Source organism: Salvelinus alpinus, chromosome 12, assembly GCF_045679555.1.
Source record: "Salvelinus alpinus chromosome 12, SLU_Salpinus.1, whole genome shotgun sequence".
Taxonomy (NCBI): domain Eukaryota; kingdom Metazoa; phylum Chordata; class Actinopteri; order Salmoniformes; family Salmonidae; genus Salvelinus; species Salvelinus alpinus.
The window spans coordinates 60,782,013-60,799,889 of NC_092097.1; the positions used below are offsets into that span (position 1 = coordinate 60,782,013).

At 46.2% G+C, this 17,877-nt stretch overlaps 2 protein-coding genes across 4 annotated transcripts in view; one reads left to right on the forward strand and one right to left on the reverse strand.

The window, feature by feature from the left end:
- The first annotated feature begins 95 nt into the window (after positions 1-95).
- On the forward strand, positions 96-4,891 carry pde12 (phosphodiesterase 12). Of its 3 annotated transcripts, none has more exons than XR_011667310.1 (4): positions 96-1,591; positions 2,024-2,102; positions 3,975-4,665; positions 4,700-4,891. XR_011667310.1 is itself a non-coding variant. In XM_071336986.1 (3 exons), the coding sequence occupies exons 1-3, from the start codon at positions 353-355 to the stop codon at positions 4,415-4,417; spliced, it is 1,761 nt and encodes a 586-aa protein (XP_071193087.1). In that variant the 5' UTR covers positions 96-352; the 3' UTR covers positions 4,418-4,891. The 3 variants fall into 3 exon arrangements, 1 of the variants encoding a protein (XP_071193087.1); XR_011667311.1 differs by having other exon boundaries at positions 3,975-4,648; XM_071336986.1 differs by having other exon boundaries at positions 3,975-4,891.
- Positions 4,892-7,921: 3,030 nt separating this feature from the next.
- The window catches only part of dennd6aa (DENN/MADD domain containing 6Aa), a 36,196-nt gene continuing 26,240 nt past the window's right edge, over positions 7,922-17,877 (reverse strand). Inside the window, exons 15-18 of the mRNA XM_071336987.1 lie at positions 16,850-17,013; positions 14,839-14,941; positions 13,839-13,913; positions 7,922-11,639 (exon numbers count right to left, since the gene is read on the reverse strand). Coding sequence (XP_071193088.1) covers positions 11,508-11,639; positions 13,839-13,913; positions 14,839-14,941; positions 16,850-17,013 — 474 coding nt within the window. The 3' untranslated portion in view covers positions 7,922-11,507. The remainder of the gene's footprint in view (positions 11,640-13,838; positions 13,914-14,838; positions 14,942-16,849; positions 17,014-17,877) is intronic.

The following is a 17,877-nucleotide window of genomic DNA, read 5'->3' on the forward strand; positions in this document are numbered from 1 at the left end:
TAGTCTACACTAGGTGGCAGTATGTGCCATATGTTAGAAGAGGTTTACCATTGGGTTAAAAAGAAGAAGTTGAGAAAAATAGTGAGTACTATCGTGGAAATGATCGAAGTACGTGATAAAGTCGTGGTAAGGAATGAGATGGTCATTTAAAAAATAAATACTATGTTCAGCCCTATTTAACGTTCATACTAAAGTTTATGCAATAAACATAATCGAATCTGCTACTCTGAAAACGGAAGCTACTGGATGCTTGGTTGTTGAATTAGACGTTTGACGTTTCAGATTACCGCTTTCGCTCCACTAGCTAGCTATTCTTACAGCGGACTATTTGTCCACTCATGCGCTAGGCCTTATGTTAAACTATTTGACAACCGCGTCCAGATTATTTTTCCGAAACACCGTGCCCATCTCGACGAGGGGTAACTACAACATAATTTGTCGGTTTTACAGGAGAATGGATCGAGCCGTGGTAAGATGTGTCCCGTGGGAATCCAAACTCACTATTTCCTTCGTCCTTGATGGGAGCAACAAACACATGCTCAGGGACCAGACGGAGGAGCTAGGCAAAGCACTGGCACGGATCGCAAACAGTATCATCAAGGGCCAGGGAAAAGCTAAAAAATATAAGAAAAACAAAGGCGCGCCCACAGACGCCCAGGAGCCCGCTGCAGCGGTGAGGTTGTACTACAACGGAGACTTTGTGGCAGACGATGCTATAAACTCCGATGCCTGGCAGGATGGGGCAGTTTTACACGTGGGGGACAGTAAGTACACAGTGGAGAGGAACCCTCCCACATTCACCACGGCAGAGCTGCCCGCTTCTCTACTGGCCGGGTTCCCCGTGTGCCCGACGCTCAAGGTAGAATTCGGTGATTTGAAAGACTGTCGGTTTAAATGGTTCAAGGAGAGCAAGTCCGGTGCAGGTGATGAGGAGCGTCGAGGAGAGAATGGTTGGACTGAGGCGGGGAGCGAACGGGTGTTTATCCCCTCCAATATGGACATTGGCTCCAAGCTTAAACTGACATGCACGCCGGGTGACGGCAAACGGTGTGGGACGGACAAGGAGTTAGTAACCACCGGTACAGTCGAGGCAGGGCCTGGTTCCTGTACCTTTGACAACAGACACATGTACACCAACAAGGTCACAGATGACATGACCATCAGAGTAGTGTCATACAACATCTTAGCTGACGTTTACGCACAAACAGACCTCTCCAAAACCGTCCTGTACCCTTATTGTACTCCCTACGCATTGGAACTGGACTACAGGCAAAGTCTGATCAAAAAAGAACTGTCCGGCTATAACGCTGACGTCATCTGCCTTCAGGAAGTGGATAAGAACGTGTTCTCCGACAGTCTGTCTCCGGCCCTGGATGCGTTCGGCTTTGACGGGGTCTTCAGGATTAAGGAGAAGCAGCACGAAGGTTTGGCCACCTACTACAGGAGGTCGAAGTTTAAACTACTCAGTCAACACGACATCATGCTGAGTGAAGCTCTGACGTCAGACCCTATCCACGAAGAACTGTTGGACAGAGTGAACAGCAACCCTGCCTTGAAGGAGAAGGTGATGCAGAGATCTACCACACTACAGGTACAGTAATATGGTGCGTGTTGGCTCCGGTTGGGATCTGAGGCCCTCAAGGATCTCTCTCTCTCTGTGTGTGTGTGTGTGTGTGTGTGTGTGTGTGTGTGTGTGTGTGTGTGTGTGTGTGTGTGTGTGTGTGTTGCTCGCTCTCCTCAGTTTGACTCTGCTTGGCTAAGATCTTACGTTCTCTCTAGGTGTGTGTGTGTGTGTGTGTGTGTGTGTGTGTGTGTGTGTGTGTGTGTGTGTGTGTGTGTGTGTGTGTGTGTGTGTGTGTGTGTGTGTGTGTGTGCGCGCGCGCGCGCGTGCGTTGCTCTCCTCAGTTTGACTCTGCTTGGCTAAGATCTTACGTTCTCTCTAGGTGTGTGTGTGTGTGTGTGTGTGTGCGTTGCTCTCTCCTCAGTTTGACTCTGCTTGGCTAAGATCTTACGTTCTCTCTAGGTGAGTGTCCTTCACTATCTGAACGATACATCCAAGAAGATCTGTGTTGCCAACACCCACCTCTACTGGCATCCCAAAGGTAAAGTGTTATTGTGTATCGGCAGTACGTTACTACACTAGTTACAGCCTAGCTTATTACAGGAGCCCAGAGGTGTTCCTCATCAAGTCACATGGTGAGGTAAAACTCTGGGCCTTAGCTATTTATTTTAACTTTATTTAACTAGGCAAGTCAGTAAAGAACAAATTCTTATTTGCAATGACGGCCTACCGGGGAACAGTGGGTTAACTGCCTTGTTCAGGGGCAGAACGACAGATTTTTTCTTGTCGGCTCGGGGATTCGATCCAGCAACCTTTCGGTTACTAGTCCAACGCTCTAACCACTAGACTACCTACCGCCCCTACACTCTAACCACTAGGCTACCTGCCGCCCCTCCACTCTAACCACTAGGCTACCTGCTGGTTACTAGTCCAACGCTCTAACCACTAGGTTACCTACCGCCCCTCCACTCTAACCACTAGGCTACCTGCTGGTTACTAGTCCAACGCTCTAACCACTAGGTTACCTACCGCCCCTCCACTCTAACCACTAGGCTACCTGCTGGTTACTAGTCCAACGCTCTAACCACTAGGTTACCTACCGCCCCTCCACTCTAACCACTAGGTTACCTGCCGCCCCTCCACTCTAACCACTAGGCTACCTGCCGCCCCATGTTGTGTTATACAGCACAACATGACCTATTTCACACTACTGGGCTGTCCTGGTTACATCTACCATACTGAGCCGAGCTGGAACCATGCTGTAAACTAAATATCCAAGCCAGCCTATCACAGTTTGAGTTGCTGTAAACTAAATATCCAAGCCAGCCTATCACAGTTTGAGTTGCTGTAAACTAAATATCCAAGCCAGCCTATCACAGTTTGAGTTGCTGTAAACTAAATATCCAAGCCAGCCTATCACAGTTTGAGTTGCTGTAAACTAAATATCCAAGCCAGCCTATCACAGTTTGAGTTGCTGTAAACTAAATATCCAAGCCAGCCTATCACAGTTTGAGTTGCTGTAAACTAAATATCCAAGCCAGCCTATCACAGTTTGAGTTGCTGTCAACTAAATATCCAAGCCAGCCTATCACAGTTTGAGTTGCTGTAAACTAAATATCCAAGCCAGCCTATCACAGTTTGAGTTGCTGTAAACTAAATATCCAAGCCAGCCTATCACAGTTTGAGTTGCTGTAAACTAAAGATCCAAGCCAGCCTATCACAGTTTGAGTTGCTGTAAACTAAAGATCCAAGCCAGCCTATCACAGTTTGAGTTGCTGTAAACTAAATATCCAAGCCAGCCTATCACAGTTTGAGTTGCTGTAAACTAAATATCCAAGCCAGCCTATCACAGTTTGAGTTGCTGTCAACTAAATATCCAAGCCAGCCTATCACAGTTTGAGTTGCTGTCAACTAAATATCCAAGCCAGCCTATCACAGTTTGAGTTGCTGTAAACTAAATATCCAAGCCAGCCTATCACAGTTTGAGTTGCTGTAAACTAAATATCCAAGCCAGCCTATCACAGTTTGAGTTGCTGTCAACTAAATATCCAAGCCAGCCTATCACAGTTTGAGTTGCTGTAAACTAAATATCCAAGCCAGCCTATCACAGTTTGAGTTGCTGTCAACTAAATATCCAAGCCAGCCTATCACAGTTTGAGTTGCTGTAAACTAAATATCCAAGCCAGCCTATCACAGTTTGAGTTGCTGTAAACTAAATATCCAAGCCAGCCTATCACAGTTTGAGTTGCTGTCAACTAAATATCCAAGCCAGCCTATCACAGTTTGAGTTGCTGTAAACTAAATATCCAAGCCAGCCTATCACAGTTTGAGTTGGCACACTAGTGTGAATCAAGTCCATATTCCAGCCATAAACATGTCACATCGTTACAACAGTTCTATGTCTTCACCACAGGTGGGAATGTGCGTCTGGTCCAGATGTCAGTAGCTCTGAAACAGCTGCAGCAGGTGATCACTCAGAGTTACCCCGACGCCTCGCTCCTCTTCTGCGGGGACTTCAACAGCACCCCGTCCTCGGGGGTCTTCCAGCTGGTGAGCCAGGGGGTTCTGCACAGCACCCACCCAGACTGGCGCTCCAACGGACCGGACGAGCTCTGTCCCATGGAGGTCTCCAACCCCTTCCAGCTGAGTAGCGCCTGCGGGGAGCCGGCCTATACTAACTACGTGGGGGGATTCCACGGCTGCCTGGACTATATCTTCATGGACCCGCGGGTGCTGCAGGTAGATCAGATGATCCCTCTGCCCAGCCACCAGGAGATCACTACCTGTCAGGCCCTCCCCAGCGTCTCACACCCCTCTGACCACATAGCACTGGTCTGTGACCTCAGGTGGAACTGAAGTTAAGCTCTCCCCTCTGTATACAGCAGCCTGTGGCTGATCAACCATGTCTGTCTCTAAACCATGTCTGTCTCTAAACCAGGACCCTTACAGTGTGTCTCTAAACCATGTCTGTCTCTAAACCAGGACCCTTACAGTGTGTCTCTAAACCATGTCTGTCTCTAAACCAGGACCCTTACAGTGTGTCTCTAAACCATGTCTGTCTCTGTACCATGTCTGTCTCTGTACCATGTCTGTCTCTGTACCATGTCTGTCTCTGTACCATGTCTGTCTCTGTACCAGGGTCAAATCCATAAAATGGGATGTGGAGGATCTGTTAACAGTTTGAGTAATGAAATGGTTTGTTCTTCACTATATCCTCCAACCAACAAGTTGATCCATGTAAGACTGCTGTTTATCATACAGGACCTTTTCCCTTTGATTTATATTCAGTTGTAATTTAATAAAGAGGAGTCTTGCTCTCCATCACACAAACCCTTCAGTGATGGAAACACTTGTTTTGTTGCATCTGAATTGAGTTGCACTGTGATGGTGTTTACCCACAAAGAAAACCACTGCAGATACAGTTACATTCATTCAGTGATCAAACAGATACTATCACAGTGTAATACAGAGGGCATTAGAATACAAATATTATGTATGGAATATAACATACCATGAAACAGATGGGACTACCCAAGTTAAGAAAACAGACTAATATATAGTAGACGTATAACGTCTGAGAAAATGGTGTGAAGAATTAACAAAAAATCAGGAGAGAGTACCAGACTTGAACGTAGCACTAACTAGTTGCCTTGAACGCAGCTCCCTAGGAACTCAACAAGCACCAGCTGCTACAAATTGCCAATCGGCCTCCACACCTGTTTGCAACACTTTAACTAGTTGCCTTGAACGCTGCTCCTCAAAAAGCATCAGCTGCAACTCATTGCTAACCAGCCTCCAACACCTGTCGTCACTCTCCTTAATCACCACTAACCACCCTTCTTAAACCTGACTAAACTAACCTGACTAAACTAACATTCCCCTTTGTTCTGCAGTGCATGTCGCGTTACTAGCATGACCAAGTGGTGCCTCCCTTGATCTCTAGTATCTCTTAGGATCTCCTGGGGGTGGATTGTTATCACCACAGCAGCCTAATTACCATGGCCTGGCGATGATGTCTACTTGAAACCTTCATATGCAGCCCTCAGCTTCATCCGGGTCCATTCCCCTCTCTTGAATCCATCTGCAGCCCTCTGCTTCATCCGGTCCATTCCCCTCTCTTGAATCCATCTGCAGCCCTCAGCTTCATCCGGTCCATTCCCCTCTCTTGAATCCATCTGCAGCCCTCAGCTTCATCCGGTCCATTCCCCTCTCTTGAATCCATCTGCAGCCCTCTGCTTCATCCGGTCCATTCTCCTCTCTTGAATCCATCTGCAGCCCTCTGCTTCATCCGGTCCATTCCCCTCTCTTGAATCCATCTGCAGCCCTCTGCTTCATCCGGTCCATTCCCCTCTCTTGAATCCATCTGCAGCCCTCTGCTTCATCCGGGTCCATTCCCCTCTCTTGAATCCATCTGCAGCCCTCTGCTTCATCCGGTCCATTCCCCTCTCTTGAATCCATCTGCAGCCCTCTGCTTCATCCGGTCCATTCTCCTCTCTTGAATCCATCTGCAGCCCTCTGCTTCATCCGGTCCATTCCCCTCTCTTGAATCCATCTGCAGCCCTCTGCTTCATCCGGTCCATTCCCCTCTCTTGAATCCATCTGCTTCATCCGGTCCAGTCTTCTCTCTTGACTCGTTCAGCTAGTCTATCAGACCTGAACCCGACCTTGCACTCTGCCTCGCAACATGACCGCTCTCCTGAAGCGTCTTCGAGTAACGCCACCTTAAAGCTATTCGTCAGCGTAGATGGAATCACTCCAGGCTGTGGAGTGAGTTTCCCAGATCCATCTGCTATAAAACACAAGCCTCCTCTAGTAGGGGGAGGACTTTGAGTTCGGTGTCATTCAAGCTAAGCACGGACTCCCAACCAACAAATTTTCCAGTCGTACTTACAGGGGTCCTGAGCAGAAGCGTCCCCCCCCCAGTCCCAGTTTATCTGTGACGTCACTGACAGACATGGCGTTGGGTAGGTCATGTTTATTGGCGAACACTAGCAGAGCTACTTCTCTCAGCTGGTCCTCCTGGATCTGTGTGGGGGATCATTAACAAACACTCACAGTACTTCTCTCATGTTGGTGGCCAATGTGAACGCAGACGAAAGGCTGCTACCGGAAAAGGCTGTGGTGTGTGTGTGTGTGTGTGTGTACAGTAGCTAAGGACAGATGACGCACCATATTCTGTAGCATCCTTTAATCCTCTCAAGGATCGCTGCTGTCGACCACAAAGGTCCTGGGTGAACACGTCACAAGACATGCCATTTCAGTCCAATAGGTCGGAGTAGGCCAGTGCCTTACAGATGCAATACACTCACACAGATCTTTAATACTCTGTTGGAACACAGACAAGCTTTGAGGGGAGAAAAATTGGAATTTCAGTATATCTTCTGAATTGAAAATTGGTCCCATAGTTAAGGCTGTTAGGGTTATATACTGCACCTATATGTTCCTGGGGATAGGACTAGGTGTGTGTGTGTAAATATAAACTCAGCAAAAAAAGAAACGTCCGTTTTTCAGGACCCTGTCTTTCAAAGATAATTTGTTAAAATCCAAATAACTTCACAGATCTTCATTGTAAAGTGTTTAAACGCTGTTTCCCATGCTTGTTCAATGAACCATAAACAATTAATGAACATGCACCTGTGGAACGGTCATTAAAGACACTAACAGCTTACAGACGGTAGGCAATTAAGGTCACAGTTATGAAAACTTAGGACACTAAAGAGGCCTTTATACTGACTCTGAAAAACACCAAAAGAAAGATGCCCAGGGTCCCTGCTCCTCTGCGTGAACGTGCCTTAGGCATGCTGCAAGGAGGCATGAGGACTGCAGATGTGGCCGGGGCAATAAATTGCAATGTCCGTACTGTGAGACGCCTAAGACAGCGCTAAAATTGGGGATGGAACTCCCAACCTGCCTTACAGAAGACTGTAAAAACAGGATCAATGCTTGGCACTCAACATTAAGGCGATAGATTGAGGGTAAGGCCCTGCGATACACTAGCATCCTGTCCAGGGGGTGCCTCACGCTACACAAAACAGGAGATTGGCTTCTATGAGCCATTCCGCCTCACACAAGCCAAGGCTTCTTAGTCGATAGGTGTCGACTGTCAGGCGCCACCCACCGGTACAAGGCGCAAGTAACTGCAGCGATATCTCTCCAACCATTTCCTCCACGTCACTTTCCCCGCTGTTGGAGTCATGAAAGACGATGTTATAAAAACACTCTTATAGAGAGATAGCAGCCTCGTGAACCAATCAGATTCTATTTCCTACACTGTTATTCTAAATGCTGTGTGAAGTGTGTGTTTTTATACTGTATGTAATTTACAATTCTCCCTATTAACAAAACAAACTGGGATAAAAATAAATACAAAAAAACATTTATTAGTGAGATCCTAGAGGCCCGTTTATTCACATTAAAATACTTCCGCTCACTGAAAGCCATTATTGTCTGTAAGCATTAAGTGGTTCCTCAGTACTTGTATTAAAAGGCATCAATAGTGGTTTCCTCAGTAGTTATTATATTAAGGCTTCAATACAAAACGATCAAACATTGCAAATGTAAAAATACTGAGTTCCCCAAAGCAATTATGAAGCAGTATATTATGTTTTGTTACCATCCTGATTCTAGTTCTTTAACATCTAACCAGCCCATTGGAAGAGATTACAAATGTATAGTATTCCATGTCAGTAATATCTATATTTAGTAAAATAATCATTGTAATATAATGAATATCATCATCATCAATGGTGATGGCTGGGTATTTCAACATATGTACAAAACGTCACTTTCTTTTTTGATTAATGGAATATGAGAATAGCCCTTTATACAAAACTCTTGTTAAAATAAAGTATTTTCAAAATATAAAACCAATCACAGGTGTGTACCAACCAATATTAATTTAACTGAAATGTTCCCTAAGGAGGACTGACAGTTCCAACGGAATTCTGATGGATTCTGACGGGTTCCAACAGTTCCAACGGAATTCTGATGGGTTCCAACGGAATTCTGATGGGTTCCAACAGTTCCAACGGAATTCTGATGGGTTACAACAGAATAATGGTGTTCCATGGTGTTTGAAGCAGATGAGAATATGACAGGTTACTGAGTGAGCCACTACTGTAGATATCAGAAGTTATTATTAGCCTACTACACAGTCACAGTTCGATGTTTAACCTAAAAAAAACAGTCCGTCTTCGGTTCTGTTTTTCCTAACCATCATCCCTTAAGGCACACCCTATGAGAAAAGCGGATCAAGAAAAATAATGTATTCTGTAACATCAAAATATTCAAGAAATCAAATATCAGTTTTCAAAAACGTAAGACGTAAAACCCATAGGTAGTCCAAAGTCCGACAGCAAAATATGTGTTCAGAAAAACATCCTCTGCAGTAATGTTGTTCAGCATACATGTAGATACGTTTAACAGTTCAGAGGAAGAATGCTCTCTACACTAACATGATGGTCGAGCACACCACACACGGATTACGCTCCAAACAAAACTACTACTCAAAGCATAAAAACAAAAGAAAAGTTTCTTCATTAAAACAGCATGAATACAAACATAAACCGTATCAACATCCTAGCCTGGGGGACCAGTCTGTTCAGCCAACATCCCACTCCTCCGTGTCATATACCAAAGACAAGGAGTGGAATGATAGCTAAACAGACCGGTACCCAGGCTAACAACATCCATTATGATCAGCAAAATGTGTTTCGGACGATACAGTTGGTGTGAACCAAATCAATGACATTGAGACAGTGGCTGGGTGCCACATGAAACCCAGACAGTGGCAGAGGACCGGTAGGAAACCCCTACTCTGGTTTAGCTAGCCACTAGAAAGCCCTGGTGTACAAGCACTGTTCATATGGGTTGTGGTGGGCCTACACAGATGAATAATGTGGTCACAAGGGGTTGTGGTGGGCCTACACAGATGACTAATGCGATAACAAGGGGTTGTGGTGGGCCTACACAGATGAATAATGTGGTAACAAGGGGTTGTGGTGGGCCTACACAGATGAATAATGTGGTAACAAGGGGTTGTGGTGGGCCTACACAGATGAATAATGTGGTCGCAAGGGGTTGTGGTGGGCCTACACAGATGAATAATGTGGTCACAAGGGGTTGTGGTGGGCCTACACAAATGAATAATGTGGTAACAAGGGGTTGAGGTGGGCCTACACAGATGAATAATGTGGTCACAAGGGGTTGTGGTGGGCCTACACAGATGAATAATGTGGTCGCAAGGGGTTGTGGTGGGCCTACACAGATGAATAATGTGGTACAAGGGGTTGTGGTGGGCCTACACAGATGAATGTGGTAACAAGGGGTTGTGGTGGGTCTACACAGATGAATAATGTGGTACAACTTCACAAAAATCAGGTCCAAATCAATATGACAAGGCAATGTGTCAGTCAGTTGGTTTTAGTCAGTTACCCTGTTGCCCATTTTAACATGATGTAGAATGAAGGCATCCCAAATGGCTCCCTATTGCCTATGCAGAATACACATTTAGAGCAGAAGTAGTACTGCAATATAAGGACTAGTGTTAGTGAAGGTCTTTTTCCTTATGCTCTTCTAATAATGAGTAGAAATTATATACAAGTTCGATCCTATTGGTCTAATATAGCAACAGCACTCTGCTGTTCTATTCCAGCACACACACAGATCACCCTCCAACAAGGGTGCTATTCATTAGGGCACAACGTAAAAAAACGTTTTGCAACGCAAACCATTTGTTATTGCACAAGCTTTTAGGTTCCTTCTTGTTTTTCGATCTGTTTCGTGCCTCATGAAGACCACCCTGACGTCGCCTCCTCAACCACTATACACTGAGTGGACAAAACATTAGGAACACCTGAAAGATATGATCCCTTATTGATGTCACTTGTTAAATCCACTTCAAAATCAGTGTAGATGAAGGGGAGGAGACATGTTAAAGAAGGATTTTTAAGCCTTGAGAAATGGATTGTGTATGTGTGTCATTCAGAAGGTGAATGGACAAGACAACAGATTTAAGTGCCTTTTGGTATGGTAGTAGGTGCCAGGCGCACCCGTTTGTGCCAAGAACTGCAACGTTGCTGGGTTTTCCATACTCAACAGTTTCCCGTGTGTATCAATAATGGTCCACCACCCAAAGGACATCCAGCCAACTTGACAACTGTGGGAAGCACTGGAGTCAACATGGGCCAGCATCCCTGTGGAACACTTTCCACACCTTGTAGAGTCCCCATGCCCCAACTAATTGAGGCTGTTCTGAGGGCAAAAGGGGGGTGCAACTCAATATTAGGAAGGTGTTCTTAATGTTTTGTCCACTCAGTGTATAGTGACGCTATACAACACAGCTCTTCATGTCGCCATGTCTTCAACATTTATACAAACAGCACAGCAACCTTTCATAAACGTACAAGTATTGTTGACAATGAGACCGTATATTACAACCGGTCTGTAGTTTATTGTAACTGCAAGTTTAAGTTATCGGCGCAGCATAGAATCCAAACAAGGTCGTTTTTAAAAAAGGTGTAGACTAAAAGGGTGGGTTTCCCGGACACAGATTGAACCGTGTTAGAAATCTGTCAACCATTATGACTTCATCAACGTCACAAGATGCATGATTCACTACAGACGCTATCTCTGAGGAATAAACCCACTTATTGGCTTGTCTTCTTATTTCTGACTGGTTGCATAAATCAATAATCATCAGTGGAAATTTTTTGGTCAATGCCAGCATTGCACATGAAGGTGGAGAGAGGTTGGAGGTGGCACAGTCACACCGATATTAAAGGGTGAAGTGCACTTTAAAAACAACAAAAAAAGTCTGTTAAAAATTCCAAAGTTCAATGATGAGACTGGAGCAGTCCTTCCTTGGGCCTCCCTTCCTCCTACCCCCAGGGGTTATAGGTCAATGATTAGTGGTCAGGGGTTAGAGGTCAGAAGTCAGGGTCAGAGGTCAGGGTGTGGAGGGCTTGTGCAGGATTCCCTGTAGATCGTCAGGTAAAGACAGGATGACAGAGTCGATGTGGGCCTGTAGTTTAGTCAACGTCCCCGGCCTCAGAGGAAGCTGCTCTCTCTCTGCCTGAGTCTAGAACATACAGGAAGAACATGCCGGAAGAACAGGTCAGCAACACACAAAGCATCAAATATACGGAATGACTTCCAAGTTCTTTAAAATACTTTGTGTTCGCTAACATAAATCAAGTTCATTTAGCATACACTGAACATACAAGTGGCCAAAAAGTACATGGACACCCCTTCAAATTAGTGGATTCGGCTATTTCAGCTGACTAGTATATAAAATCCAGCACACAGCCATGCAATCTCCATAGACAAACATTGGCAGTAGAATGACCTTAATGAAGAGCTCAGTGACTTTCAACGTGGCACCGTCATAGGATGCCACCTTTTCAACAAGTCAGTTCGTCAAATTTCTGCCCTGCTAGAGCTGCCCCCGGTCAACTGTAAGTGTTGTTATTGTGAAGTGGAAACGTCTAGGAGCAACAACGGCTCAGCCGTGAAGTGGTAAGCCACACAAGCTCACAGAACGGGACCGCCGAGTGCGTAAAAATCGTCTGTCCTCAGTTGTAACATTCACAACCGAGTTCCAAACTGCCTCTGGAAGCAACGTCAGCACAAGAACGGTTCGTCGGGAGCTTCATGAAATGGGTTTCCATGGCCGAGCAGCTGCACACAAGCTTAAGATCACCATGCGCAATGCCAAGCGTCAGCTGGAGTGGTGTAGAGCTTGCCACCATTAGACTCTGGAGCAGTGGAAACACGTTATCTGGAGTAATGAATCACGCTTCACCATCTGGCAGTCCGACAGACTAATCTGGGTTTGGCGGATGCCAGGAGAACACTACCTGCCCCATAGTGACAACGGTAAGGAGGAATAATGGTCTGGGGTTGTTTTTCATGGTTCGGGCCCCTTAGTTCCAGTAAAGGGAAATCTTAACAGTGCCCGACCTCACAAATGCTCTTATGGCTGAATGTAAGCAAGTCCCCGCAGCAATGTTCCAACATCTAGTGGAAAGCCTTCCCAGAAGAATGGAGGCTGTTATAGCAGCAATGTTCCAACATCTAGTGGAAAGCCTTCCCAGAAGAGTGGAGGCTGTTATAGCAGCAATGTTCCAACATCTAGTGGAAAGCCTTTCCCAGAAGAGTGGAGGCTGTTATAGCAGCAATGTTCCAACATCTAGTGGAAAGCCTTTCCCAGAAGAGTGGAGGCTGTTATAGCAGCAATGTTCCAACATCTAGTGGAAAGCCTTCCCAGAAGAGTGGAGGCTGTTACAGCAGCAATGTTCCAACATCTAGTGGAAAGCCTTTCCCAGAAGAGTGGAGGCTGTTATAGCAGCAATGTTCCAACATCTAGTGGAAAGCCTTCCCAGAAGAGTGGAGGCTGTTACAGCAGCAATGTTCCAACATCTAGTGGAAAGCCTTCCCAGAAGAGTGGAGGCTGTTATAGCAGCAATGTTCCAACATCTAGTGGAAAGCCTTCCCAGAAGAGTGGAGGCTGTTATAGCAGCAATGTTCCAACATCTAGTGGAAAGCCTTCCCAGAAGAGTGGAGGCTGTTATAGCAGCAATGTTCCAACATCTAGTGGAAAGCCTTCCCAGAAGAGTGGAGGCTGTTATAGCAGCAATGTTCCAACATCTAGTGGAAAGCCTTCCCAGAAGAGTGGAGGCTGTTATAGCAGCAATGTTCCAACATCTAGTGGAAAGCCTTCCCAGAAGAGTGGAGGCTGTTATAGCAGCAATGTTCCAACATCTAGTGGAAAGCCTTCCCAGAAGAGTGGAGGCTGTTATAGCAGCAATGTTCCAACATCTAGTGGAAAGCCTTCCCAGAAGAGTGGAGGCTGTTATAGCAGCAATGTTCCAACATCTAGTGGAAAGCCTTCCCAGAAGAGTGGAGGCTGTTACAGCAGCAATGTTCCAACATCTAGTGGAAAGCCTTCCCAGAAGAGTGGAGGCTGTTACAGCAGCAATGTTCCAACATCTAGTGGAAAACCTTCCCAGAAGAGTGGAGGCTGTTACAGCAGCAATGTTCCAACATCTAGTGGAAAGCCTTCCCTGAAGAGTGGAGGCTGTTACAGCAGCAAAGGGGGAACCAACTCCATATTAATACCCATGATTATGGAATGAGATGTTTTGACGAACAGTTGTCCACATACTTTTGGCCATGTAGTGTACAGGAACCCCTACTGTTACGTGTTCTATCACTAACGAGCAGAAGACTGCTCTGAAGTCCATGTCAATCTGTTACAATGAAACAACCTCATACTGACCAGTTTGTCTTTGAGTTTCAGAACGAGGTCCACAGTCTCCACCTCCGTGTGTTGCTGGACTCGCACCTGCAGATCCTACATGAAGAATAGAAATGGAGAGAGAGAGAGGTGAATAGGCTCCGAGCATGATGTGGTCTGGCTGTACAACGGATTGGAAAACGTACTGCAAAATTTAGAAATCATGTGACTAAACTGAGAGTAGCTGCTGCCTTGGCAGGAACTAATGGGGATCTATAATAAACCCCAGGAAGAGTAGCTGCTGCCTTGGCAGGAACTAATGGGGATCCATAATAAACCCCAGGAAGAGTAGCTGCTGTCTTGGCAGGAACTAATGGGGATCCATAATAAACCCCAGGAAGAGTAGCTGCTGTCTTGGCAGGAACTAATGGGGATCCATAATAAACCCCAGGAAGAGTAGCTGCTGCCTTGGCAGGAACTAATGAGGATCCATAATAAACCCCAGGAAGAGTAGCTGCTGCCTTGGCAGGAACTAATGGGGATCCATAATAAACCCCAGGAAGAGTAGCTGCTGCCTTGGCAGGAACTAATGGGGATCCATAATAAACCCCAGGAAGAGTAGCTGCTGCCTTGGCAGGAACTAATGGGGATCCATAATAAACCCCAGGAAGAGTAGCTGCTGCCTTGGCAGGAACTAATGAGGATCCATAATAAACCCCAGGAAGAGTAGCTGCTGTCTTGGCAGGAACTAATGGGGATCCATAATAAACCCCAGGAAGAGTAGCTGCTGCCTTGGCAGGAACTAATGAGGATCCATAATAAACCCCAGGAAGAGTAGCTGCTTCCTTGGCAGGAACTAATGGGGATCCATAATAAACCCCAGGAAGAGTAGCTGCTGCCTTGGCAGGAACTAATGGGGATCCATAATAAACCCCAGGAAGAGTAGCTGCTGCCTTGGCAGGAACTAATGGGGATCCATAATAAATACACCTCCCCACAGACAGCCTCTAGGTGAAGGGCCTCTAGTTTCATCATTACTCACCTCCTCACAGACAGCTTCTAGGTGAAGGGCCTCTAGTTTCTTCATCATCTCTCTCTTGCGATTCCTGAACCAGCCGTCAAAGTTAGGACACCTCAGGAACTGTCTGGATGGGAAAAACATACACCAAGATGAAACAAAACACACCAACAGGCTTTTAGGATGCATAGACCACGTCACATTCACAAAGTCTGCAAACAGGAAATACACAGACTGTCATTATATTACATTATATTATAACAGACTTGTGTTTCCTGGTAAACAGAAAGAAAATAAATAAAGCATGTTGAGTTAAGATTAAGAACACAAACATATATATATATATATAAAAAGAAAAGAAAAATCGGGCTTCTCTTATAGGGATAGGCAATGTCTTTCATTAGATAGCAGAAAACTAATCATCCAGTCGACATTCATCTCAGCTTTAGACTGTGGCGATGTCGTCTACACGAATGCAGCTCCCACTGTATTGAAGTCATTGGACAGAGTTTTTCATAACCCACTACGCTTTATTACGGGTGATAGGTTCAGTACACATCACTGCGTTCTACATCAGAAAGTAGGCTGGCCCTCTCATTAGTCTCAAAGATCAATGCACTATTCTCTCGTTTCGTTTATAAAGAAAGCGATTTTACCAAAACTCCCGCTGTACCTAACATCTTTAATAACTGTTAGATGTCCTGTACAAGTCGCCCCGGTCTCAGGGATAGTCAACACCGGAAACCCCTTCGTCAAGTCGCCCCGGTCTCAGGTATAGTCAACACCGGAAACCCCTTCGTCAAGTCGCCCCGGTCTCAGGTATAGTCAACACCGGAAACCCCTTCGTCAAGTCTCCCCGGTCTCAGGGATAGCCAACACCGGAAACCCCTTCGTCAAGTCGCCCCGGTCTCAGGGATAGCCAACACCGGAAACCCCTTCGTCAAGTCGCCCCGGTCTCAGGGATAGTCAACACCGGAAACCCCTTCGTCAAGTCGCCCCGGTCTCAGGGATAGTCAACACCGGAAACCCCTTCGTCAAGTCGCCCCGGTCTCAGGGATAGTCAACACCGGAAACCCCTTCGTCAAGTCGCCCCGGTCTCAGGGATAGTCAACACCGGAAACCCCTTCGTCAAGTCTCCCCGGTCTCAGGGATAGTCAACACCGGAAACCCCTTCGTCAAGTCGCCCCGGTCTCAGGGATAGTCAACACCGGAAACCCCTTCGTCATGTTTCCCCCGGTCTCAGGGATAGTCAACACCGGAAACCCCTTCATCAAGTCACCCCGGTCTCAGGGATAGTCAACACCAGAAACCCCTTCGTCAAGTCGCCCCGGTCTCAGGGATAGTCAACACCGGAAACCCCTTCGTCAAGTTGCCCCGGTCTCAGGGATAGCCAACACCGGAAACCCCTTCGTCATGTTTCCCCCGGTCTCAGGGATAGTCAACACCAGAAACCCCTTCGTCAAGTCGCCCCGGTCTCAGGGATAGCCAACACCGGAAACCCCTTCGTCATGTTTCCCCCGGTCTCAGGGATAGCCAACACCGGAAACTCCTTGGTCAAGTCGCCCCGGTCTCAGGGATAGCCAACACCGGAAACCCCTTCGTCAAGTCGCCCCGGTCTCAGGGATAGTCAACACCGGAAACCCCTTCGTCAAGTTGCCCCGGTCTCAAGGATAGTCAACACCGGAAACCCCTTCATCAAGTTGCCCCGGTCTCAGAGATAGTCAACACTGGACACTCCTTCGGTCTCCACATAGTTAGGTGAATCAGCTTTATTATTGTGCACCTTATTTATGGAATAATCTCAAAAACTGTTTAACATTGGATGCATCTAGTGAAATTCAGAAAACTGATTGAGGAGCTTATTACTGATGTGTCCGTTTCCTACGGCTGCGGTTGTTTATGTTCGGCATATTTGATGCGTGTTTTTTGTCATTCAGGGATCATCCGTAAAACAGACCTCTCAGTAGGAGTCCCTGGTTAAAAAAGGTTAACGACACGTGGAACCAGGCTATCTGTGTGCGGTGGACGTCAGTACCTGTAGAGTCCCATCCAGTCTCCTTTGAGTGGTGAGGTGAGCTGAGGACCAGCCTTCTCCAGAGTCTTCATAAAGTCCTCCTGGAGGAAGGGCCTCAGCTGGGGAGGACTCTTCCAAGGAGAGATGTTCTTCTGTAGAGGCATCAGACTGGCCACATAGCGCTCCTGTGAGATGGAGAATGGAAGACTTGTGTGTTACTGTAGTTTTCATAAAGCCCTCCTTCACAACAACTGTTTAAGTTCTCAGCACAGTGGTGTATATTCGGTTTTAGATAGAACATCGCGGCTCGCCCGCCTGCGGGGAAAACAACCTGTGGTTAACCCGAGGTTATCCCATTGACTGACAGTAAAAACGTCACCTTTTTCAAAACGCAATTGTCTTGTTGTCTGCTTGTTTTAGTCAATAACAAAACTACATTCAAGAAATGTACAGGTCTAAAGAGGACTTTACAACACGGCCTGCGTTCTCACTACTTAGAAACGCGTCATAATGTAGGGCTTCCCTCAACCGTCTTGTCATGACGGCGCTAGCAGCCAGTGTGTGAGTGTTAGCTAGCTACTGACGGGAACATTAAGCTAGCCAAGACCAACAACACAAACAGACTGACTAGACAGCTACATGTAGTGAGTGAAGTTACAAATGGAATATATTAAACAACATGTCTTAACTGTGATCAAGAAATGTGACTGTTCCTGGTGCAAAAACAATGTCCTATCACGAAGCTTGAGTAAATGACATTACTGAGCTGTTCCTGAATGTACTACGTCAGGACATGGATTCTATCCTAGTCCATGTGGGTTTTAATGACATTACTAAGCTGTTCCTAAATGTACTACGTCAGGACATTGATTCTATCCTAGTCCGTGTGGGTTTTAATGACATTACTAAGCTGTTCCTGAATGTACTACGTCAGGACATGGATTCTATCCTAGTTCATGTGGGTTTTAATGACATTACTAAGCTGCTCCTGAATGTACTACGTCAGGACATGTGGGTTTTAATGACATTATGAAGGGCAGCTCTTTTAA